This window comes from Papio anubis, chromosome 18, assembly GCF_008728515.1.
Source record: "Papio anubis isolate 15944 chromosome 18, Panubis1.0, whole genome shotgun sequence".
NCBI lineage: Eukaryota > Metazoa > Chordata > Mammalia > Primates > Cercopithecidae > Papio > Papio anubis.
This window is the reverse complement of record NC_044993.1, coordinates 731,166-755,249: the sequence shown is the minus strand read 5'-3', so window position 1 is coordinate 755,249 and position 24,084 is coordinate 731,166. Positions and strand designations below refer to the sequence as shown.

At 56.0% G+C, this 24,084-nt stretch overlaps 1 protein-coding gene across 11 annotated transcripts in view; it reads right to left on the bottom strand.

Annotated features, from left to right (window-relative positions):
* The window catches only part of ANKRD11 (ankyrin repeat domain 11), a 249,941-nt gene that overhangs the window by 21,819 nt on the left and 204,038 nt on the right, over window positions 1-24,084 (bottom strand). For 10 of the 11 annotated variants that reach the window (XM_021932297.2, XM_021932298.2, XM_021932295.2 and 7 more), the window contains 5 exons: window positions 17,180-23,736; window positions 13,202-13,300; window positions 12,924-13,067; window positions 8,769-8,861; window positions 4,249-5,333 (listed from right to left, as the gene is read on the bottom strand). In XM_021932297.2, coding sequence (XP_021787989.2) covers window positions 5,148-5,333; window positions 8,769-8,861; window positions 12,924-13,067; window positions 13,202-13,300; window positions 17,180-23,736 — 7,079 coding nt within the window. In that variant the 3' untranslated portion in view covers window positions 4,249-5,147. Of the gene's footprint in view, window positions 1-4,248; window positions 5,334-8,768; window positions 8,862-12,923; window positions 13,068-13,201; window positions 13,301-17,179; window positions 23,737-24,084 lie in introns of those variants that run through there. The other variant, XM_021932296.2, reaches the window with a different exon arrangement.

The window sequence follows — 24,084 nt, the reverse complement described above, 5'->3', positions numbered from 1 at the left end:
GCTCACTGCAACCTCCGCCTCCCGGGTTCAAGCAATTCTCCTGCCTCAGCCTCCCAAGTAGTTGGGATTACAGGTGCCTGCCACCACGCCCGGCTAATTTTTGTATTTGTAGTAGAGACGAGGTTTTACCATGTTGGCCAGGCTGGTCTTGAACTCCTGACCTCGTGATCCACCCACCTCGGCCTCCCAAAGTGCTGGGATTACAGGCGTGAGTCACCATGCCAAGCCTCAGCTGCTTTTCTTTACATTCATTAAATTATTGCAAGCCTTAGTTAATAATTTCCAGAGTTCTGAAAAAGTTAATGTTGACAATTTTTTTCCCTAGTGTTTTCATTGCTTTTCTGGAGGAGGGATTTTCAGAGGGACTTGCTCTGCTACCCTGGAAGTCCTGTGTCCTTTCTATCACATCAGCTCACCCTCTGCACCCTCTGCTCAGAGGTTCTGACCTGGGACATAGTCTCTACATAGCTGCTTGACATTTATCATTTATTTTCCCTTTTCTTACTTTTGGGGGTCTTGACTGCAGGGTAAATGGCTCTGGCTGCTGCTATTTTAACTTGGTATCTTTTCTTTTTTTTGAGATGGAGTTTTGCTCTTCTGGCCCAGCCTGGAGTCCAATGGCATGATCTCGGTTTACCGCAACCTCCCTCCACCTCCCAGGTTCAAGCCATTCTCCCGCCTCTGCCTCCTGAGTAGCTGGGATCACAGGCATGTGCCACCATGCCTGGCTAGTTTTGTATTTTTAGTAGAGATGGGGTTTCTCCATGTTGGTCAGGCTGGTCTCGAACTCCTGACTTCAGGTGATCCACCCGCCTCGGCCTCCCGAAGTGCTGAGATTACAGGCCTGAGCCACCACCCCCGGCCGGTATCTTTTTTTTTTTTTTTTTTGAAGACAGAGTCTTGCTCTGTCCCCCAGGCTGGAGTGCAGGGCACCATCACAGCTCACTGCAGCCTCAACCTCCCGGGCTCAGGCGATCCTCCTGCCTCAGCCTCCCGAGTAGCTGGGACCACAGACGCCGCCACCTGTATTTTGTTGTTGAGATGGGGTCTTATGTTGTCCAGGCTGGACGTGAACTCCTGGGCTCAAGCATCCTCTGGCCTTGGCTTTCCGTTGTGATTGTAGGTGTGAAATACCACACCCAGCCTGATTTTTGGTTTTAAAGACAGGGTCTTGCTGAGCTGCCCAGGCAGGAGGGCAGTGGCTGTCGACAGGCTCACTCATGGCGCGCTATGGCCTTGAGCTCCTGGACTCACGTGACCTTCCTGGGGCAGCCTCCCGAGCAGCTGGGAGTTTCCAGTTTATCTATCACAGGTAATTTCAGATGTGAGTGACGTTCTGTGCCCAGTAATGGGGCCGTCGGGTTTATACCACCTCACTCCCCCAGCTCTGGTGTGCAGCTCGCACCCCGTCCCTGAGCTCTCGCCGATACCACGGCTGCCTTCTCACTGCCTGTGGGTCCTTCTCTCTTGCTTCAGTATTTCATTCTGCTTTCCAGCAGAGGCAAGCTGGGCCCAGTTCTTTCCACTCTCCTGTGGGACTGTCTTTGCTGTCCCCCAACAGGAAGGAGCAAAGCAGCTCCCTGGTGTGGGGGGAGGTGGAGGCTGCGTGCGGCTCGTCTCCACGTGCTGGGATCCTTCCCCTCCTGCCAGGCTGAGGCCCAGCTGCCACTTGGAAATGGAGAGCCCCGGATGGAGACACTGCACGGTCGCCTGGGCAGAACAGGCGCACTCTATGCAGGGGGCTGACGGCTCATGGGCTTTCCATGAAAACCTCTCCCCTCCTTCCAGGTTTTACAAAAGCCACCAGCTTCTCTTTTGCAGCGGAAAAAAAACCATATTTCTTTCCTTTCTCTGTTGAAGCCTGAGTTCCTACCCCTTGGCAAGGTGTCAGCTTCCCTGAGAGGGGGACCCTGTGCCGGGGAGGGGCGTGAGCTTCCCTGACAGGGGGATCCTGTGCCGGGGAGGGGCGTCGGCTTCCCGAGAGGGGACCCTGTGCCAGGGAGGGGCGCCGGCTTTGGTGCTAACGGCGGTCCCGAGGCCTCTGGAAGAGAAGGGACCGGGAAGGCTTGAGTTTCAGGGCGTGGACCCTCTCACCAGCAAGGCAGTCAGAGCCAGCCTGCTCCAGAGCCGGGTTCTAGGCAGGAGCTGGGTGGTGCTGGGGTCCACGGATGTAGGTGAGTGGGTGGGGTTAGGCCATCTTCCTCCAGCTCCAGCCAGAGCCTCCCGAGGGTGGTCTGGTGCCCACATGGGTGGCCCTGGGCAGCAGGGTCTCCAGGCTGGCACGCAGGCTCCGGGTACTCTGACGTTTCTCAGTGTTGATTCACAAATCTTCTCTCTGAGGGACGGCAGGCTGTCTCTGGCCCCTGTGGCAGGAGGCTGTATGGGCACCGCGCATGGCATCTCCGGCAGGTACGAGTCGATACTCCAGCAGACCAGGTGGGAGCCGGCAGGGAGCTGCACGTGCCTGACGCCCCTCGTGGGCACCCGAGACGGAGGCACAGCACGGTGGCCGGGACATCGTCACCACGGTGGGCTGGAACTGCAGCGTGCTCTGTGTGGCACAGACTGACTCAGGTTTTTCTTTTAAAGCTTAAAGGAAGTTTGTGACCAAAGTTCTGTGATGGGGGTGGGTCGGGGGTGGGGGTGGGCGAAGAAAACAAAAAACCTGGCCACGATGGTGAGACCGTCTCTACTAAAAATACAAAAACTAGCCAGGCGTGGTGGCGAGCGCCTGTAATCCCAGCTACGCGGGAGGCTGAGGCAGCAGAACTGCATGAACCCAGGAGGTGGAGGCTGTAGTGAGCTGAGATCGCGCTATGGTACCCCATCCAGCCTGGGAGACAGAGCAAGACTCCATCTCAAAAACAAAACCCCCCAAAACCCCCACAACAAACCACGGCTAATCCGAACCCAGAAAAATATACTGGAACCTTCTGGCCTCACACCCTCACCCCAAGCCCACACACGAGGTGGACCACCTGCCTTTACCCAGGCTGAGCCCTGAAGGGAACAGGAGGGAACCCACAAGAGCTTTGTGCAGATGGAAGACAGGAGAGAGGCACGACCCACGCCCACCACCAACCCCATGCAGGGGCCCAGCCGGCGAGCGAGCTCACAGGGACCTTGGGGGGAATGAAGGCACAGCCCCCGCCAGCGGCTCAGCCTGGCAGGGTTCAGGGACCCTCCCAGGTCAGGTTCCTCTGCAGGGGACCCAGTGACCAGGACCTCTATTGATTCTGATGCACAGGTGGTCTCTGCTCTCTGTGAGGGTTGCCTCTGCAGCTGCCACTCCTTTCCCAGCCCCCAGGTACAGGGGAGACAGAGCTCAGAAGGAAAAGGGTGAGGCGTCTCCCTCAACTCACTCTCCCGTCACGCCGGGGACCAACAGTCTCCTGGAGCCACACTAGCTGGAGGGCCCTGGCAGGCATCCTCTGTGCCGAGACCCAGCAGAGAGCAGCACCCTCTGAGAGGAGGCCTCGCATCTCCATGCTTGCCTGGCCTGCCTTCCAGCCAGGACGGGGCTCTCGAAGCGGGGACCCTCACCAGCTGCAGCTGCCAGGGAACTGTGGGCAGTGGCACAAGCCAGCCTGCCACAAGCTGAAGCTCAGGGGCGTCCGCAGCTGGCACAGGGTCTGTCCACAGCTGCACCGCTCAGATCCGTGAGGAGTGATGCTCCTGTTTCTCTCCAACTTCTCACAGGCCCTGTGGGACAGATGGCCCAGGGCTGGCCCCTTCTACTTTCCTGCACCGCCCTGCAGCAAGATAAAGCTCCCCTGAGCCTGTCCACTCGAGTGCAGGAGAAGCACCTGTACTCAGCGGTGAGGAACGGGGTCCTGTCCCCGAGGAGCTGCCTTCACCTAATTTCCCAGCATTCCCAGTCTGTGTAATGGCAGAGGAGGAGGGGAACATGTAATTTGTTTCAAAATTAAAAGCTAACAATTTGGTAGGAATTTTTTTTTTCCCCCAGACAGAGCCTGCCTATGGAGTACAGTGGCACGATCTCGGCTCACTGCAGCCTCCACCTCCTGGGTTCAGATGATTCTCCTGCCTCAGCCTCTGGAGTAGCTGGGACTATAGGCGCCTCCCACCACACCCAGCTAATTTTTGTATTTTTTAGTAGAGATGGGATTTTGCCATGTCGGCCAGGCTGGTCTCAGACCCCCGCCTCGGCCTCCCACAATGCTGGGATTACAGGCATGACCCACATCTGTCCTGGGAGTAAGAAGGTCATTGAGAGGGACGACACTGTCTCAGTCCCACACAGCCCCTCTCCTGAGAGGGAGGCACTATACAACCAGCATTTTAATTAATTTATTTATTTCTTTACACATAACTGAAAGTGATGTTACAGTACATAAGTTATTTACAACTGTGCAGTAATGTGTTGCAAAATAAATTATCTAGAAGGCAGCAAAAGTACATTGTGAATGTATATAAAACTGTACAGCGTTTACGGATACACTTTTTATATGATTATTGGCTCTGTAGTGTTTCAAGTTATGTTCTCAGAAAGAGAAACAAAATGCCCAAGATTAAAGGAAAGAAGATACAAACCACGTGGATTTGACTCCATTAAAAATACGCCTGGGAGTCCTGGCTCTGTGTCCCTCCGCCTGGCTCCGCACCAGGTCTTATGCCCAGTCTGAGGCCGTCGCAGCTCTGTGGCAACAGGACCATGGCTGGGATGGGGCTCCTGCCCCTCTGACCTGGAGGTCACTGTTTGTGAGAGGTGGACACCTTAATTTTCTTTAGTTGATCAGAATGGAACAAAAAATTTAAAAAATGCACTCCGCTCTCCAACTCCTGAAATGCCTCTGCAGTTGCTGGAGAAAAGGGCCCGAAGGTCACCGTTTTCAGACAGAAGCTGCCGTGTGTGCGCCCGGCATGATCTCCTCGTCCTGCCGGGGCCAGTGAGGCTCTGGGGGCTTTGCCCCCGCCGCGGCAGCTGGTAGAGAAGAGCCGTGTTTCACCTCCCCGACGTCTGGACCAGTCTGGAAGGGATGGAGACGCTGTGGCCAAGTGCAGTCTCTCTCGGGGTCTCTCCCCGCCCGGGTGGACATGGCGCTCCCTCCTCTGCCCCTGGGGCTTAGCAGCAGCCCTGGGCAGCCGTGCGGCCCTCGCCTGCGTCCTGTGGCCATCCCGCGGTGTCACGCCGGCAACAACACAAAGTCGTCATTGACGTCGACCATGGGCACGTAGAAGGAGGGCACCTCGTTCACGCACAGGGACTTGTGCCCGGCGGGGTCCAGCTCCTGCACCTTCAGCTGCCACTCCATCCTCTGCACAGCGTTCAGGGCCGCGGCCTCGTGCTGCTGCCGCATGAGGAGGCATGTCTGTGGGACACACAGTGGGCGGGGGGGGGGGGGGGGAGGAGGAGGAGGAGTGAAGGGAGAGCCCCAGACTCTGCCAACCTCAGCTGCCAGCAGGGCCGAGGGCGTGACAGGGCTGTGAACCTATCCTGGTATGGGCCAGGCCCCCTGGAACCCTCTGCTTGCTGTGGTGCTGCTGGCAGGGGGCACATACTCAGGACCAGCTGTACCCGCCCCTGGTGTCTAGTTATCACACGGGGCGGCAGCGCCAGCTGTGCTGGATGTCTGTTCCCAAGAGTGCTGTCTGTGGCACCCCCATCTCGGCCCGAGGGCCCTGCCCTGCTCTGGGTCAGCCTGGGGCTCACCTCCAGCAGCCACTGCAGCTTATTAGAATCTAACAGCTTTGGCCGGGGGCGGTGGCTCAAGCCTGTAATCCCAGCACTTTGGGAGGCCGAGACGGGCGGATCACAAGGTCAGGAGATCCCGAGACCATCCTGGCTAACGGTGAAACCCGTCTCTACTATAAATACAAAAAAGCTAGCGAGGCAGTGGTGAGCCTGTAGTCCCAGCTTCTTTCGGGAGGCTGGGGCAGAGAATGGCGTGAACCGGGCCCGGAGCTTGCAGTGAGCTGAGATCCGACCACTGCACTCCAGCCTGGGCGTGGAAATGAGGAGACTCCGTCTCAAAAAAAAAAAAAAAAAGAATCTAACAGCTTTGCTTTCATCATTTTACAATTATTTATGGCCAGTGATAGTCTTACCTGTATTCTAGTAGAAACTATGCCATTTAAAAGTGCACATAACGGGACTGGACTGGGATAGGACATATTTTGGGAACTAATGGAGAAATTTAAACATGGCCCAGGGAGTACTGGTATGTCACAGCAACTGTGTAGAAAATCTTTTTTTAGATAGGGTCTCAAGGCTGGGGAGCAGTGGTGCTCCCCATCATGACTCACAGCAGCCTTGACCTCCGGATCCTCCCTCCTCAACCTCACGAGTAGTTGGGACTACAAGTGCTACCGTGCCCGGCTAATTTTTGTAGACATGGGGTTTTGCAATGTTGGCCAGCCCCAGTGTGGTAATGTCTGTCTCTAAATTTTTCTCAACATATTTATATATATGCTAAATTGCTTTTGAAGCTCAGGATGGATTCACAATCCTCAGTGGGCCGTAGAGCTTTTATTTGGCAGCTCAGACATCATTGCCAGTGTAAATCATTACATGGAATCACGTAACCCTTTGGATGTTCCAAACTCCAGTGAGTCACTGAATTATTGATGGGCCTCCAAGTTTCCGGTGTATTGGACTGTTCCAGTGAATATTTTTATATATATCCCTAAGGTTTTTTTTTTTTGAGACAGAGTCTCGCTCTGTCGCCCAGACTGGAGTGCAGTGGCCGGATCTCAGCTCACTGCAAGCTCCGCCTCCCGGGTTCCCGCCCTTCTCCTGCCTCAGCCTCCCGAGTAGCTGGGACTACAGGCGCCCGCCACCTCGCCCGGCTAGCTTTTTGTATTTTTTAGTAGAGACGGGGTTTCACCGTGTTAGCCAGGATGGTCTCGATCTCCTGACCTCATGATCCGCCCATCTCGGCCTCCCAAAGTGCTGGGATTACAGGCTTGAGCCACCGCGCCCGGCCATCCCTAAGGTTTTTAAATAATTTTGTCACCCAGGCTGGAGTGCGGTGGTACAATCTTGGCTCACTGCAACCTCCGTCTCCAGGGTTCAAATGGTTCTCATGCCTCAGTCTCCCAGAATTACAGGCACGCACCACCACGCCTGGCTAACTTTTGTATTTTTAGTATTTAGTAGAGACAAAGTTTCACCATGTTGGCCAGGCTGGTCTCAAACTCCTGACCTCAGGTAATCTGCCCGCCTCGGCCTCCCACAGTGCTGGGATTACAGGTGTGAGCCACTGTGCCTGGCCGTATCCCTAAGTTTTAAATGACTAAAGTGAAATAGCTAGGTGAGGTGGTAAACGCATTTTGAAATTTGATAGATATGGTCAGTTTACTTAATAAAAATCTACTAATCAACGCTTCTCCCAATACTGCAGTGATACCACCTCCCAACCCTGCAGGTGACCTTTAAATGAGATCTTGCTTCATCTGTGGTCCTGATGTTAATGATTATAGTGAGTATCTTTTCATGAAGGTTGGTCATTTTATCTCCTTTGTGGAATGGCTCTTTATATAAATTATTTTTCTGTGTACCATTTTCATATTAGTTTGTAAGGGTTCTATCTGCACGGATGGTGCTAACCCTATGTGGCATTTTTAATGTATGTACAAAGTCCCAATTTTTTTTTTTTTAAAAGACAGAGTTTCACTCTTGTTGCCCAGGCTGGAGTGCAATGACGTGATCTTGGCTCACAGCAACCTCCACCTCCCTGGTTCAAGCGATTCTCCTGCCTCAGCCTCCCAAGTAGCTGGGATAACAGGCATGTGCCACCACGCCCGGCTAATTTTGTATTTTTAGTGGAGATGGGGTTTCACCATGTTGGCCAGGCTGACCTCAGGTGATCCGCCCACCTTGGCCTCCCAAAGTGCTGGGATTACAGGTGTGAGCCACCCGTACCCGGCCCAAAGTCCCATTTTAATGCAGTCAAACATTTATCTTCTTACAGGAAAGTCTTCCCTGTGTCTTTATGAAGCCTTCAGTTTTCTTCTCACAGCTTTGGTTAGGAAGGGCCTAGTGGCCTGGGGAGGGTGTGGCGTGAGTGACTTCCTGCACCACCACCTTGGGGCTGGCCAGAAATGCACACTCAGTTACAGCTCAGACCTGAGTTTCTGCCTCAGCACAAGCCCCCAGGGGCCACGTCCCGCAAATACCCGTGGCTCCCACCAGGTAGGGCTGGTGGTTCTCATCTGCGCCCACAAGCTACAGCATGACACATGGGTGCTTGGTTCAGGGACCTGGGTGGTGCTGAGCCTGACACTGGAGGTGGTCAGAGCCGCGTGCTCCCGGGCATGGCTGGCGACTGCACAGGGTGACACTGACTTTAAAGTTCTGTCACTTGGCAAGTTTCCGCTTTCCGTTGCTTCCTGGTGGATCCTCCAGGGTGTCCGGGTGAACAGCCCTAGTGACTGGGACTGAGGGTGTGCTGCCCTTCCTGGCACCTACCCTGCCTCTGCCCACTGCCCTGGCCAGCACTTCCAGAGCAGTGGAGGGGGAATGCTGGGACCTTAGAGGGGGCTCACGGGGCGGTCCCAGGAGTTCTGACCATCAAGCCTAGGGTCCTGTTCAGCTGGCGACAGGAGCTGCTGCCTGCACACCGGGACAGAAGGGAGGACTGAGGAGGCCACACACAGCGACAGGACCTCACCTCCCTGAAAGCATCAGCCAGGTTAAGAGAATCTGAAATTGTCACCGCCCATCACAGAACTAGGCAGCAGCCTCCCTTGGCCCCAGAGGCAGCTGGAGTGCCCAGGCAGAGCTGGGCGGGAAGCGCAACACCAACCTTCATGCGGTCGTACTTGTCGTCCACGTCCTGGAGCCAGGAGATGAACTGGCGGGCGTTGAAACGGTCACGCACTGACTTGTTCTCGTCACCCTGTGGAAACCAAACACGGGGTTTCATCAGGAAACCCAGAGACCGCTATGGGAAGGCGTGCCAGCCTGAGCGATGCTACAGTGAGCTTTCTCAAGGGAAAAACCATAGGGGCAGCCTCATTCCACTGACCACACACTGACTCACGTTCAAGGCATGGCAGGTGCCACCTTGCCCATCTCTCTAAACAGCTTCTCTAAAATGCACATGGAGGTGGCTGGGCCTTTGTCTCCTGGGCACTGGGTGGCCGCAGGCCCCGCCCGAGCTGGTCCCCAGCCCTGCCCCCATGGGACAGTCAGCTCAGCCCGGTGCCAACTCCTGGGAGATACTTTAAGAGACGGAGTTTCGCTCGTTGCCCAGGCTGGAGTGCAGTGGCATGATCTCGGCTCACCGCAACCTCCACCTCCCGGGTTCAAGCGATTCTCCTGCTTCAGCCTCCTCAGTAGCTGGGATTATAGGTGCCCACCACCACGCCCGGCTAATTTTATATTTTTAGTAGAGATGGGGTTTATCCTGGGAGGGACTTTCTAGGCATGTCATCGTCCCTGTGTCCTGCATGGGACACGGATAAAATGTCCAGGCTCCTCCCCTTTTTCATGGGCTCAGGGTGAAGCTGACAATGCCCACATAAACCCACACACCTGCAGGGAACTCACTTTCCACAAAGGTGCCAAGAACAGAATAACAATCACAGGGAAAGGACAGTCTCCTCCGTAAACGGTGCTGGGAAAACTGGCTACGCGTCGCAGAGCAGTGAAACGAGACCCCTAGCTCTCACCACATGCAAACATCAAACCCCAAATGGATTAAAGTCTGGAATCCAAGACCTCAAACTATGAAACTACTACAAGAAAACACTGGGGAAAATCGCCAGGACATTGGCCTGGGCAAACATTTCTCAAGTAATACCCTCACGCACAGGCAACCAAGGTAAAAATGGACAAATGGGATCACATCAAGTTAAAAATCTTCTGCACAGCAAAGGACACAATCACCAAGGTGAAAAGACACCCAACAGAATGGGAGGAAATGCTTGCAAATCGCTCACCCTGACATGGATTCAGAACCAGAACATATAAGGCAATTAACTCGATACGAAAAAAATCTAATAATCCCATCAAAAAATGGGTAAAAGATCTGAATAGACATTTCTCAAAAGAAGACACACAAATGGCAAACAGGCATCTGAAAAGGCAACATCAATGCTCATAAGAGAAATGCAAATGAAAACTACAATGAGGTATCACCCCAGTTAAAATGGCTTTTATCCAAAAGACAGGCAATCACAGACGCTGGCGAGGACGTGGGGAAAAGGGGACCCTCGTACCCCATTGGTGGGAATGTAAATTAATACGGCCACTATGGAGAACAGTTTGGCGGTTCCTCAAAAAACTAAAAATAGAGCTACCATAGGATCCAGCAATCCCACCGCTGGGTACAGACCCAAAAGAAAGGAATCGGGGGCCAGGCATGGTGGCTCACGCCTGTAATCCCAGCTACTCAGGAAGCCGAGACAGAAGAATCAAACCTGGGAGGCGGTGGCTGCAGTGAGCCGAGACTGTGCCACTGCACTCTAGCCTGGGTGACAGAGGAAGACTCAGAATCAAAAAAAGGAAAGAAATCAGCATATTGAAACGGTATCTGCACTTCCATATTTAATGCAACTCCGTTTACTATAGCTAAGGCTTGTGTCCATCAACAGATGAATGGGTCAAGAAAACGTGGCACACACACAATGGAGCACTATTCAGCCACAAAGAAGAATGAGATCCTGTCATTTGCAACAACATGGATGGAACGGGAGGTCATTATGTTAAGTGAAATAAGCATAAAAAGACAAACATCACATGTTCTCACTTACTTGTGGGATCTAAAAATCAGAACAATTGAACACATGGACACAGAGAATAGAAAAACGGTCACCAGAGGCTGGGAAGGGTTGTGGGGGGCTGGCAGGGAGGTAGAAATGGTTAATGGGTACCAAAAAAAAAATAAGACCTACTATTTGACAGCACAACAGGGTGACTATGGTCAACAGTAATTGCATTGTCTATTTTAAAATAAAGAGTGTTAACTGGATTGTTTGTAACTCAAGGGCTAAATGCTTGAGGGGACGGACACCCCATTCGAGAAACAAAGGGGGAAGAAATGCTTCCTGGGAAGTGAGAGGCACAAGCTGGTCCTCCTCGTGTTTGCTCTGTACGGAGCTGTCCCAACTGCCTGTCCTTCACAGATTCTCAAGTGGGGTGCGAGAACGCAAACTTATCAGCATCCAGCCCCCGAAGCATCATTTGGTCCAACTCATGTTTTCTTTAAAGAAAATTCATCAGCCGGGCGAGGTGCCTCACAACTGTAACTCCCGCACTTTGGGAGGCTGAGGCAGGCGGATCATGAGGTCAAGAGATCGAGACCATCCTGGACATGGTAACACCCGGTCTCTACTAAAAACACAAAAACCAGCCGGGCGTGGTAGCGCATGCCTGTAATCCCAGCCACTCGGGAGGCTGAGGCAGGAAAATCGCTCAAACCCGAGACCCAGAGGTTGCCGTGACTGAGATCGTGCCACTGCACTCCAGCCTGGTGACAGAGCGAGACTGCATCTCACACACACAAAAAGAAAATAAAATTTGTCACTGTGTGCATGAGGGACATTGATAAAATACATCCCCAAAGAAAGGAAGATCTTGAATGAACTAAGAGATGTTTTCTTTTTTTTTTTTTTTTTTTTTTTTTTTTTTTTTTTTTTTTTTTTTTTGAGACGGAGTCTCGTGCTGTCGCCCAGGCTGGAGTGCAGTGGCCGGATCTCAGCTCACTGCAAGCTCCGCCTCCCGGGTTCACGCCATTCTCCGGCCTCAGCCTCCCGAGTAGCTGGGACTACAGGCGCTGCCACCTCGCCCGGCTATTTTTTGTATTTCTTAGTAGAGACGGGGTTTCACCGTGTTAGCCAGGATGGTCTCGATCTCCTGACCTCGTGATCCGCCCATCTCGGCCTCCCAAAGTGCTGGGATTACAGGCTTGAGCCACCGCGCCCGGCCGAGATGTTTTCAACTAAACACCTTGGAGCCTCTGGCCGTCACTACACAGCAAAGCCTAGTGCACAGCTCAGAGTGCCAGGGCCGGGGTGGTGTCACGGGGGGCCACATATGAGGGGTCTTGGTGCACGGCCTGGACATCAAGGCGGGAATGTGTTCCAGGCACGTCCCACTGTGCAGGATATGGGGCCTGGGGCCCAGGGAGCCCATGACCTAAGCACAGTGGGCTCTGAGGAAGAGGGAGGGGCCGATGCAGGGCAGGCAATGGGAGAACCAGGGGTCCACGTGGCCCACATGGAAGGTCAGTGGTGGCTGGAGGATGATTTCTGAGACAGGAGTCCCCGGCATGTGGGTGGCTTGAAGGCAGACAGGAAGAGCTACCCTGGGGAGAGCTACAAGGCCCTGGCTGCCCACATCCTATGTCCCAGTGGACAGAACAGGTCAAAGGCAGGGGAGCTGCAGGGGCGGGCGGGAGCCCCACAGCAGATGGGCAGGATAGTGACTGCAGTTCTGGGACCCTGAGTCCGGCCCACCCTGGCCCAGATGAGCGGCACACCTGGGTGCGTGTGTCCCCTTAGCCACCCAGTGTCCCTGCTGTCCCCGTACAAGAGCCCCTGGGGCCTGTGCTGTGAAAGCCCTCGATGTGGCAGCCCCGGGGTGCCTGAGAGCTGCAGGTCGAGCCCAGCAGTTTAAACAGAAAATAATGCCAGCCCTGACACCCGTGAGAGGTAGGTAGGGGCAGCTGAGGAACTGCATGGACAAGTGTTGCGGAGGGACTGAGCTGCTGAGGCCCAGCCCAGTGGCCCGAGGGCCTTGCCCATGAGGGGAGCTGTCTGCTCCAGCCTTCTCAGCTCGTTTCTCAGGCTCGCCCAAGGCTAGAGGCATACAAAGGAGTCTGCAGCCCCTGCAAGGCGCTGAGCGCCAGGGAAGTTCCTGGTCAAAGTGCAGAAGAATCTATAAAGGGGAGGGGAAAGGGGTGGCAGTGGGGTGGGGGCGCTTGAACTCGTGGGCCTGGCATGCCGAGGGGGCCTACCTGGCTCTCCAGGGGCATGTTGTAGACCTCGGAGTCCAGCAGCATTGTGCAGGCACTGAATGGCACTGCCTGGTTGGCGATGGTCCTGGCTGCCCGGCAGTGAACCCGCAGAATCTCCTGCTCACAGGACACGATCAGCTTCTCCTGGAGGAGGAGAGGAGTGGAGTGAGCTGGGATACAGTCACGCCCCAGGCCCCACTGTCTCAACACAACAGCCCCCGGGGCCTGCATCATGAGCGCCCTGGCCATGGCGCCCCTGCCTGTGCCAGCCCACTTACCCGCTCGATGCTGTGCTGCAGACGCAGCTTTCCCCGGACTGCCTCCTGCTGCCTGAACAGCTCCTTCAGGGGCTCCGCCAGGGAGGGAGGGGGTGCGATCTGCAGGCAAAAGGTGAGTGGGGGTCGGCTGGGGCTGTGGAACTGCACGAAGAACAGTCTGGAGTTCATCGGGGTCCGGACTCAGCCTCCCCACTCCTAGGAGCCTGCCCTGGAGACCTCCTCCAGTCCCAGCAACACAGATACACCAGGAAGCTTTCTAGAAACCACCTATGTGCTGGACACGGGGGAGCGGACACCTCCACAGCGCCCAGCACAGCACCATGTGGTGAGGAAATAAGAGCGCAGGGAGAGGCGCAGGACAGCATCTGTGGGCCATCGTGTGCCAAAGAAGGCCTAAAACACAGGCATGAGCACCCAACTGTGCAAAGGAGATACAGAGAGACAGCAGGAGTGGGCTGGGGGTAGGCTGAGCTTCCTGTGTTCACAGGGAGGGCCCATGCATCCCAGATCAGCTTTTCAACCAGGGTGTAACGTGCACAGTGGAATATGAAGGCTGACAGCCGAGCCTGTGGTCTTGCAGTGGCTCGGGGGAGGGAAGCGCACTGGCCCAGGTCGCCATGGCGGGGCTGCAGGGCTGTGGGCCGGAAGCGCAGGCACTGCACTCCCACCAGTGGAAGGGTTCTCACGGGGTGGGCCAGCCGTTCTGAAACGACACGCACACCGGAAGTGAACACGGAAGTAAAGACAACAGAGACTCTCAGGACGAGGCCTCCCACTCTTGGAGATACAAGGGCCACACACAAGTGGGGAGCCAGGCTGAGCCCCACGGTGCAGGGGAGACCTCGGGCCCACAGGGAGTCAGGTTTCCAAAGCAGACCCAGAAAGCACGGCCGTGTGCTCAGGTGGCCACAGCAGTTGTGCCAGGGCCACCGCTCCCCACAGGTGGACCCACACGGGAATGGTGGGGCAGAGAGGGGTGGCCAAGACCAGCTGGAACATTGAGGGGCCGGTCAGAAACAGGAGCGCATGGGGCAGATGGGCACGTAGACGCACAAGAGGGAGACAAGGAGGAGCTTCTGACAGCCAAGGCTGGGGCAACACATGGCACGAGACGAATGCTGGCAACGCTGGGCACCTGCAGGCGGAAGGGGTGGCTCCTCCTGACAGCAGAGCTCCAGTTAGCAAACACAGGAAAGGGAGACAGGCCTAGCGCCACAGGAATGACTGCTGCAGACAAGAGCTGTGGACAGCAATGCGCACAATGTGCTGAGAGAAACAGGTTTACACGGTCTCTACGTCTCTTCTAAGACACACACTCACCACAGAGGGAGAGACCTCGACTCAAGGCGGACGGGCCTGATCAGACCTCCAGGTCACATCACCTAGGACACCAGGAGCAAAAGGCCCCACCTCACGCCTGTGGGCTCCTGCCTAAGAACCATCATCACAGGCCAGGCCTGGGGCCGCTGACCACACTGCTGACCGACACTGCCCAGAAGCTCTCAGCCAGGAGACAGGGCACAGGAGGGCTGCCACAGCCCGGACGCACGGCAGCGTCTCGTCACCGCCACGGCTGCTAAGGCACATTCGGAGGAGGCTGCACGTGCGGCAGGTGCGTCAACCTGTCTCTGCTGCTTTTGAACTTTTCTGCCCACAATCTACAATCAGTTCAAAATTAATGATTCAGGCCGAGCGCAGGGCTCACACCTGTACTCCCAGCACTTTGGGAGGCTGAGGCGGGCGGATCACAAGGTCAGGACTTCGAGATCAGCCTGACCAACATGGTGAAACCCCGTCTCTACACAAAAGATAAAAATTAGCCGGAAATGGTGACGGGCACCTGTAATCCCAGCTACTCAGGAGGCTGAGGCAGGAGAATTGCTTGAACCCAGGAGGCGGAGCTTTCAGTGAGCCGAGATCGTGCCACTGCACTCCAGCCTGGGCAACAGAGCAGATTTGTCTTTAAAAAAACAAATTTTGATTAAAACATTGAGCTAAGTCTCTCTAGTCCACAGACCTCACTGTTCAGCACCACACCCACCCTCTGCCTCAACAAGCCCAGCCCCCAGTGAGGGTTTCTGCTGAGACGGGGCCTGTCGGTGGCAGGGATTCTGTGGGCCACCTGCAAGGTGGGACTGATGCGAGCTCAAACTAACGCACTGCCCGGACCGGGCACCGCCCCTTCCTCCGGCTCAGCCGCAGGGCCAGCAGCTATGGCAGGAGCTGTGCCTTGGGCCTCAGGCTGTACCTGGAGCACCTGGCACCTCTGCCTGCCTGGGTCTAAGTCTGGGGGGTACTCAAAAGACCAGGCGGGAGGTGCACAGAACATTCCCAGGATTACTCTGATTGTCAGGATTCTAGTGGCTTTTTTTCCTGTATTTTCCAAATTTTCTACAGCAGTCAGACTACTGTCATTATCAATTAAAACAAGAGAAAACAACAGCCAAAACAACAAAAAGTACAGAAGGTCAGAAGGTCTTACTGAGGAGAGATCCCGGGGCAGGTTTTTCTGAATGTCATGACCCAGCTGCCGTCTGTCTCCTGTGGACGGGCCTCCCCGGGGATGGCTGGGGCCAGGCTCCAGGAGAAGGGGATGACCGCCGGGGTGACCCAGGGTGCAGAGCCCCTTGTGCTCCCTGGGAACAGAGCTCAGAGCTCGGCAGGGTGGGGCCCGCGGGCGCTCGCTCCTGGGTTCTGCACAGTGTCCCCTGACATGTCGGGCAGTAGCACAGACCCAGCCTCACCCTCAGGGCCAGCTCAGCAGACCCCGTCATCCTCATCAGAGGGGTGCCGGGTAGCTGAGCCAGGTCAGGGCCAGCATGGCAAGGGGCTCTCAGGTGGCCTGGGCCCACAGAGCCAACGCGTGCTGAGGGCCCCTGGCTGTACCTCGCGCCACCTGTGAGTTTCAGTGCCCAGGAAGCCCCAGAAGGAAATGGCTGTTGGTGACGGAGAGCCCGTTCTGCACATAACACAACACACTCAAGTGACACGGCTGCATCAACCACACAGTCCACCAGGCAGTGTGAGCGGAGTCGCGGGGTCTGGGGGGAGACTCCAGGGAAGAGCCAGAATGCCGCACGCGGGGGCTGGACAGACCCCGGGGGGCCTGAGAACAGGAGGGCAGGGGAGGCCGTGCACAGCTTAGGCCATCACCGAGGGCAGATGGGTGGACTCCGGCTCTACCACGAGGAACCCCTGTGCCTGCTGGGAAAGACCTCGGTGGTAGGAGGAGGTGGGAAGCCAGTCAGGCCCCGTGACCAGGGCAGAGGGTACACAGCGGGGGAAGCCCTCATGGGAATGTGCTCAGAGCGGGGCCCCATTTGGAGGGATCTATTTTGGGCCCAGACGCAGCACAAGGGACGGGGGGAGTGGGGGTGACTCCGAGATGTTGCAGCTGAGCCTGCAGAGGTCGGGATGATGCTTGGGGAACTGGGGTGACAGCGTCGGGTTGAACAAGGTGAGGCTGGGGGCCGAGGACCAACGTGTGCCAAGGGAGCTGCAGCTCTGCTGTCCTAGAAGCCCAAGGGAGGAGGTGGGGGAAGGGATCCATCATGTGGATATGGGGGCTCAGGGAACCCACATGGGTCCAAGGGAGAAGGGGGCAGGGGCTGGAGACAGAGAGGGTGGCTCTGCTGAGGCCGTCCTGGTGGATGGGGAGTGGAGAAGGGAGAGTGAGCGGTGTGAAGGGGGACCCCACACCAGTGGGACTGGGGTGCACCCGGGGTGAGGGGGAGGCCAGGAGACCAAGGCCTGGCACGGACCAGCTGGAGGAAGGACCTTGGGTCTGCAGAACAGCTGGGCAGCTTCTGGCTTTTGCCTTCACAGCAGAAACGGGGCTGTGTCTACTCAGGTGGGAGAAGGTCGAGAGAGGTCAAGGGCCGGGAGCAGGACAAGATGGGCTGCAGGAAGCCGTGACTAGGGGGCCCCGGACGCATCCCAGAGAGAGAACGCAGTGGCTCTCCCGGGCCCCACACTCACCACGGGGATGTGGAGCTTGCTGAGCGGCTTGCCGTCCAGGAGGTAGGAGCCCGTGTAGGTGACGTACTCTGCGTAGCACTGGGGCGCCTGCGGCGTGATGCAGCACAGGATCTTGCGTTTCTCCTCGATCTTCTTCCTGATCTGCAGGTATTCGAAGTAGGGGTTGGCCCTGTCGCTGTGGTAGGGCTCGATGGCATCCAGCTTGATGGCGTCCACAATGGCGGCCAGCGTCTGCTGGATCACCTCCCGCGTCTGCTGCGTGGACGTGTTCAGCTGCTGCTGCAGCTGCTGGGTGGAGCGCTGAAAGCGGCGTTTGCGCGGATGCTGGGCCTGGGCGTCGTCCTCCTCGGAGCCACGGGCCTTGGCCCTGGTGGCTGGGGCAGGGGTGGAGGTGCACTCCTTCTCGGAGGGGGGCGTGCCCTGCTTGCTCTGGTTGGCGAGCATCTGCGCCCGGTTCCTGGTCATGCGCTGAGGGATCTCCTCCACTCTGGGGGCCTTCGGGGCTTCGGCTGTGGGTTTTGGTTCTGGTTCTGTGGCTTCTGGCTGGATGCCTCCGGGAGGGCCTTCGGCTGGGGTGGCAGCACGGGAGGCCTCCGTGTTGTCCTGGGGGCCGGCGCTGTCCACAGCCTGGGCTTGTGCCACAGTGTCCATGGGGGGGCCGTCAGGGGCACAGAGGGACGTGGCGGGGGAGCCATCGGCCTCAGCCCCCTGGTCTCCGCTCCCCAGTGGGCGCTGTTCCGGGGAAACGGGCGTCGGCTCCACGCCAGAGTCCAGATCCCCAGGGGCCCTCTCTTCTGGCACCGCCTCTGCCTCCACTGTAGCTTCCAGAGCCATGTCCAGCTTTGGCTCCTCTGAGGGCTCAGGCTCGAGCTCTGCAGGGAGCTGGGTGGAGGCCTGGTCGGGAGGCAGCGCCGGTGGCTCCTCAGCCACTAAGGCGGAAACATCCCCACCGTTTATGACCACGGGGGCCCCCGGAGGGATCTTTCCTGAAGGAGCAAGACTTTCTTCTACGGGTTCTGTTTCAGCGTCTGGGACATCTTTAGTCTGCAAGGGAAGCTCCGGCAGGGAGAAGGGCCCCAGGTCCAGCTCGTCCTCAGGGCCGGCGAAGGCATCTGCCCAGGGCACCGGCTCCACCTGGCCGAGGTTAGACAGGCTGTGGCCGCTGTCCAGGAAGCTATTTTCCAGGGGCCCCAGGGCCTCCACCTGAGCCACAGTGGCTACACAGGCGGGCTCAGGGGCCACGTCCAGCGGAGCTTCCGGAAGTGACTTGCAGTTGCTGAAGAAGGACTCCAGCCCGGAGGGAGGGGCGTAAGGAGCCGCCTCGGAGGTGGCGATGGTGGCGGGGACGGCTTCCACCCCGTCTTTGACGTCCTCCAGTCCTGGCTCAGCGACGGGCAGAGTATATGGGGCAGGAGAGGCGGGAGGGGCAGGGTACGGCGCCTCTGAGGTGCTGAAGGGCCCTGGGGCGGCAGAGTGGAGGGCGTCCGCGGGGCAGAAATGTTTTGGGGACTCGGGGAAGCTCTGTGGAGACTTCAGCAGCAGGTCTGAGCCCACAGGCCAGCTGACAGGGTTTTCGGAGGCGCTCCCGATCAGGCTAGAGGCAAGGGCCTGCTCAGTGGGGTGAGCCCACTCGACAGGCTCCTCGGTGATGACGGCGCTGAACGGACCCTCGTCCAGCGTCTCCAGGTAGCTGGGCTCCGGAGGGATGATGGCGGCTGTGGCCTGCTGGTCCTCGGTGGCGTCCAGGTCCGGGGGAAGGGCCCCTTCCAGGGAAGGAACCAGCAGCTCAGCTCTGGGGGAAGGGGAAGGCTTTGCTTGTAAACTTGAGAAGACGCCCTCTGGAGAGGGGGTGACGGTGACAACGGCGGCCGGCGGGCAGTGCAGAGCATCGACTTTGGGCGAGGGGAGGCCATAGTCTGGGGAGTAGTACCCTGGGGACAAGCAGGCAAACTTCTCGGCGGGAACTGGGGGCACGGGCGCCCTGTCTTCCATCGAGTGTGGCACGGGAGAGTCGTAGCTGGAGGCAGCAGGAACGCTCTGCTGCCTGAAAAGCTTGTCTCCGACGCTGAATTCCTCCTCAGGGGTCCTCCTAATGTCGACAGAGACCGAGCGGTAAAGGTTTGTGGAGAGAGGCCTTGCAGGAGCCTGGCTGGCGTTTTCCGAAAGCCCAGTGGAAGCCACGGAGAACCTGTCGAAAAAGGACGGGGAGCAGGCGCTGGTGGGAGCGGTGGGCACAGGTGTGGAGTGCTGGGAGTCGGTGCAGTCAAACACGAGGTCCGCGTAGTCATCGGCACTGCAGGACGGGGTCCTGGGCGTGTGCATCACCTCCTCGTAGCTGGGGCAGGACAGCACCGACGTAGGGGTGGGCACGCCAGTCGGCCGGCTCTGGTCAGGCCTGGGAGACGCAGGCAGGACCTCCTTTATGTGAGGGCCTGCGAGCCAGTCTTTGGAGTCTGCACCTGATCCTGGGTGTAGCTTATTTTCGGCAGCAGGTGGAATAGGAGTCGACTCTTTGAGCTTTTTGTCTTTAAACGGAGGGTCCAGGCCCGGCGGTTTCTTAGCAGGAATGTCTAGACCCTTCTTCCGCCCGTCGTCTGCCAGCTTCGCCTTCTCCTTGAGCTTGGGGTCTCCGGACCGGTGCCTAAGCTTCTCCATCTGCTTCATCCTCTCCTTGTGCCGCTTGTGGCGCTCCTCGATCTCCAGGTCCTTCTGGGAGAGCATCCTCTCAAAGCTGGTCATCATCAGGTCGCCGTCCCCCAGGAGCTTCTCCCTGGGCCTGGCGTCTTTCTTGCCTGGGTCTCTGGATGGCGTTACCTTATCGTTCCCGTTGCTCATCTTCACTGGCTCGCCCTTTTCCTTCTCTGCACTGTCCCTGCATTTCTCCTTCAGTTTGGTGTCGCCGAGCCTCGGGCCCTCGTCCCTGGACTTCTCTTTGAGTGCGCGGGGCGGGCTGTCCTTGTCCCTGGTGGCGGGCTTCTGCTCATCCCTGTGGTGCCGCAGGAGGCCGTCCACATGCCTGTCTCGGTGCCTCTCCTTCTCGTCTCTCCATTTCTCCCTGTGTTTCTCTCTCTTCTTCTTCTCTTTTAGGATGTTGATGGCACTAGATCCATAAGGCTTTAGTTCCTTTTCTATTTTCTTGGAAGGTTCTCTCTCGGAATCATTTTTATCTTTTTTTTCGGTAGAAAACAGTTCAATGGTTTTATCTAGCTCATCTTCTATGTCAGCTTTCATGTTGTAGGAAACTCCGTAAGCCTCCGCCTCCAAGTCCTTTTCGTACTGGCTGGAGTCCTTCCTGCTACCGCTCTCCTTGTAATCTTCGCCCTTCTCTTTCTTCTCAGCCTTCTCTTTCTTGGCTCTCTCTCGGTCGTGGCTCTTCTTGGACGAGGATGAGGAGTGCCTGTGCCTCTCCTTCTCCTTCAGCTTCTCAGGGAGGCAGGCGCTCTCCCTCGGCTTGTCCTCTCCGGGTGGCTCTGTGAAGGAGACCTCCAGGAAGGCAGTCAGCCCCGGCTCCTGCCCTCGGTCCGTGAAGCTGTCAGAGGAGACCTCACTGATTTTATCATTGGAGTCTTCTCTGTACTCATGGAGAGCCTCTTCTTCCAACTTTTCAAGCAGGCTTTTTTCCGTGTCGGCACTTCTCGAGGACTTCCTCTCCTTGGAATGTTCTTTATCTGACTTCTCTTTGTGTTTGCTTCTGGCCTTGTCTTCCGCAGCGTGCTTCTTTTCAGCCTTCTCAGGGAGCTTCTGTTTACTTTTCTTGTCTTGTGTGGAGTCCACTGAGGCTCTGTCCTTCCTGTCCTTATACTTTTCTGTGGACTCTTTATCCTTCTTCTCCTTGTGCTTGTCGAAGACTTTCTCTTTTTTGTCTCTCCCCCCGTCGGCAGCTCCTCTGTCCTTTCTCTTGTCTTTGGGTTCCTTGTCCTTCTGCCTCTCGGGGTGCTGCTTGTCAGAAGCCTTCCTGTGTCTGTCGGACGCACAGGCCTCCCGCCCCTCCTCCTTCTCCTGGAGGCCGTCCATCCTCAGTGAGTCGCTGGCCTCTCCCGTCTTGCACCCGCTCCCTATGTAGCTGTCCCTGTCGTCTTCACTCTCGTCTGTGAAAATGTCTGCGATGTACCAGCTTTTCTCTTTGCCTTTCTTGTCATCTTTTTTTTCAGAAAAGTCTTCCGAGATGATCCCAGGGAAAGCCTTCTCCTTCTTCTCTTTCCCTTGGTCGAGAGACGCTTTCCTTTCTTTGTCTTTGCCATGTGTGTCTTTATGTTTTTCCTTGGTATCTTTTTTCTCTTTAAAACATTTATCAAATTCTTTGTCCTTCTGACACTTATCAAGGATCGATTTCTCACTTTTGTCCTTGTCACTGGACTTCTCTTTGTATTTTTCTGGTTTTGTTTTCTCCTTCCTTTCCTTATCGGGGCCATCCTTCTTCTCCTTCTCTCGTGCTGGGTGGTGCCGTTCCCATGGCTCCAGGCCCTTCCCAAAGTCACAGTCGGGCTTGTCCTTGAAGCCACTCTCACAGCCACACTCCTTCAGCTCCTCCCGGTACGCCTCCTCCGGCTTGGCCCTGCCATCCCTGCGCTCCTTGCAGCTCTCCAGCGCCTCCTTTCTGTCCCGCCCCGCCTCTGCGGACTCTCTCCTCCTCTTGTCCTTTTCCGAAAGGTAGCTGGGGACACTTTTATGCTTTTCAGTCTGGTCTTTCCTCTTCTCAGAGTTTTTATCCAAATAGTCCCTGTCCTTCTTTCGGAAGAAGGGCTCTCTGTAGTCTCGCTTCTCCCGGGCCCGGGTGTCCCGCTTCCTTTCCTTGCTGTCCTCCTTCACCGTCTCCAAGATGAGCTTGGCCACAGAGTCGCTCTTCATGTCCCTGTAGTCTGTCACTGGCGAGTCCCAGCTGTCCTCCCCTTTGAAATCAAAGGATGAATCGGACAAGTCAGAAAACCACCGATCTCGTTGATCGTCAGAAAGGCTAAATTTGGTGTCTTCGTTCTCCAGAAACTGATTTTTGTTACAATATTCGTCAAAAGCAGAATCTTCCCTATAAACCTTTTCTTTTTTGAGTTTTTCTTTATCTTCTTTGAAAGTCTTCTCCTTCTCTTTGGAAATTTTGTCCTCTTTTAAATCATTCTTCTTCTCTAATTTTGAGGGCCGGTCTTTTGACTTCTTCTTTCTCTCCTCTTTGTACAGTCTCAGTTTTTCTTCTTTCGGAGACTTTTCCTTTAGCAATTTCTCCTTTTCTGCTTTACTCGAACGGTCTTTCTCTTCTCGGAAAGACCTGCCGATGTCTTTGTTCATGTCTTTGATTCTCTTCAGTGATTTTTCATCTTTAAAGAGCCATTCTTTCTCTTCTAATTTCATTTTGCTGAGTTTCTCTTCTTTTTTAAAGTGGTCACGATCATGCTTTAACACTTTTAGCTTGTTTTCAGCGGAAAGATCATTCTCTAGAAGTATCGCCTTGTCCGACTTCTGCTTGGAGTCCTCGTATTCGTAAGTGAAACTTCTCAGCTTCAGCTCCTGGCTGATGGGGCACTGTCCCTTCTCCTTGTTTTTGTGTTTGTGTTTGGTTTTATGTTTTTTGACAACCTTCCCCTCCTTGTCCAGTTTGGGGACGGCGCCCTCCGCGCTGGAGAGGAAGGGGCTCTTCTTCTCTGACAGCGAGGCTCGCTTCCTGTGCTCCTGCCTCTTCCTCACTGGCTTCAGTGATTCCACACTGGAGCCCTCAGAGGAGCAGTCAGACTCGCTTGTCAGTCTCGTCCTTGTGGAGTCTGATAAAGAACTGACCTCTGACCAAGCTGGGGAAGAAATGGTTTTCCAGTTGTCTGTCCGCCAGTGCTTGGTGTGCTGGTCTGTGTGGTTGGGGTTCTGCTTCTGGGCGGCAGAGCTCCCGTGGGACGAGGTGGAGGAGGCGGACAGGGAGCTGAACAGGGAGGGGTCCTTAAGCACCAGCGGGGACCCCTTGAGGCAGCTGGAGCTCCCCAGGGAGTCCCTGTCGTCCTCCCCACTCTCTGAGGACTCGCTCTCCGACTCCGAGGAACAGAACTTGTCATTCCGCTTTCCAAAGCGAACCTCTCTGCCTTTTGTTTCTTTCTTTCGCTTCTTTTTAACTTTATTTTTTTCCTTCTGCTGCTTGGCATTAGAAGGCTCTCGTGTCTTACTACCAGGCAATATCGTATGTGCCGAGAGTCTCAGCTTCTCTCCTGTCCCCACGGTGACACTCGCGTCCTCCTCGTCCGACGTGTCTGACAGGATACGATGGGATGCTTTCTTTGGTGCAATCGTGTTATTTTTAGTGTAACTTTTAACCTCCATTTTGGGTATAGAGATAAAACTATTGGATTTCGTTTCTTTTCTGTAGTCCTTTTTCAACAGGTGCTTGTCGTCCACCGGAGGAACCCTGTCCTGCTCATCGTCCTCGTCAAACTCATACTCATCCTTGACGGGGGCTGTGGCCTTCTGCGGCTCTGGGTTCTTGGCCTTGTGCTTGAGGCCTTTTTCGAACTCGGAGTCCGTGTTGTTGCCGTCGACTGAACTGGAAGGTGCGAAGGACGGGGCGTCTTCCTCTTCTGAGCTCTCTGTTGGAGGCAGGAAGGAGAGGTCACAGGCAGGCTCAAAACAGCTCTCCCCAGATTGGCAGAGTAGGCAGGCTCTGCGGAGGTGCCCTGTGGCAAGCTCCCACCCTGCCTCTGCAGAGACTTTGCTTGACTCATGGAAACCAGCCGCAGGCAGGAGAAAACCAGACAGGGCTGGCATCTTAGAAGCAAGACTGCAGGCTTCTCGGCAGTGACACACCTGGGCAGGGTCTCCCGCAGTCCAGAAGCTCCTGTAAAGCCCCCAGCATCCGAGGAGGAGCTCATCAGAGGGGCAACACTGCGCAAACACCACAAGGCACTCCTACCATCCCTGCATAGAGAACAAGCAGC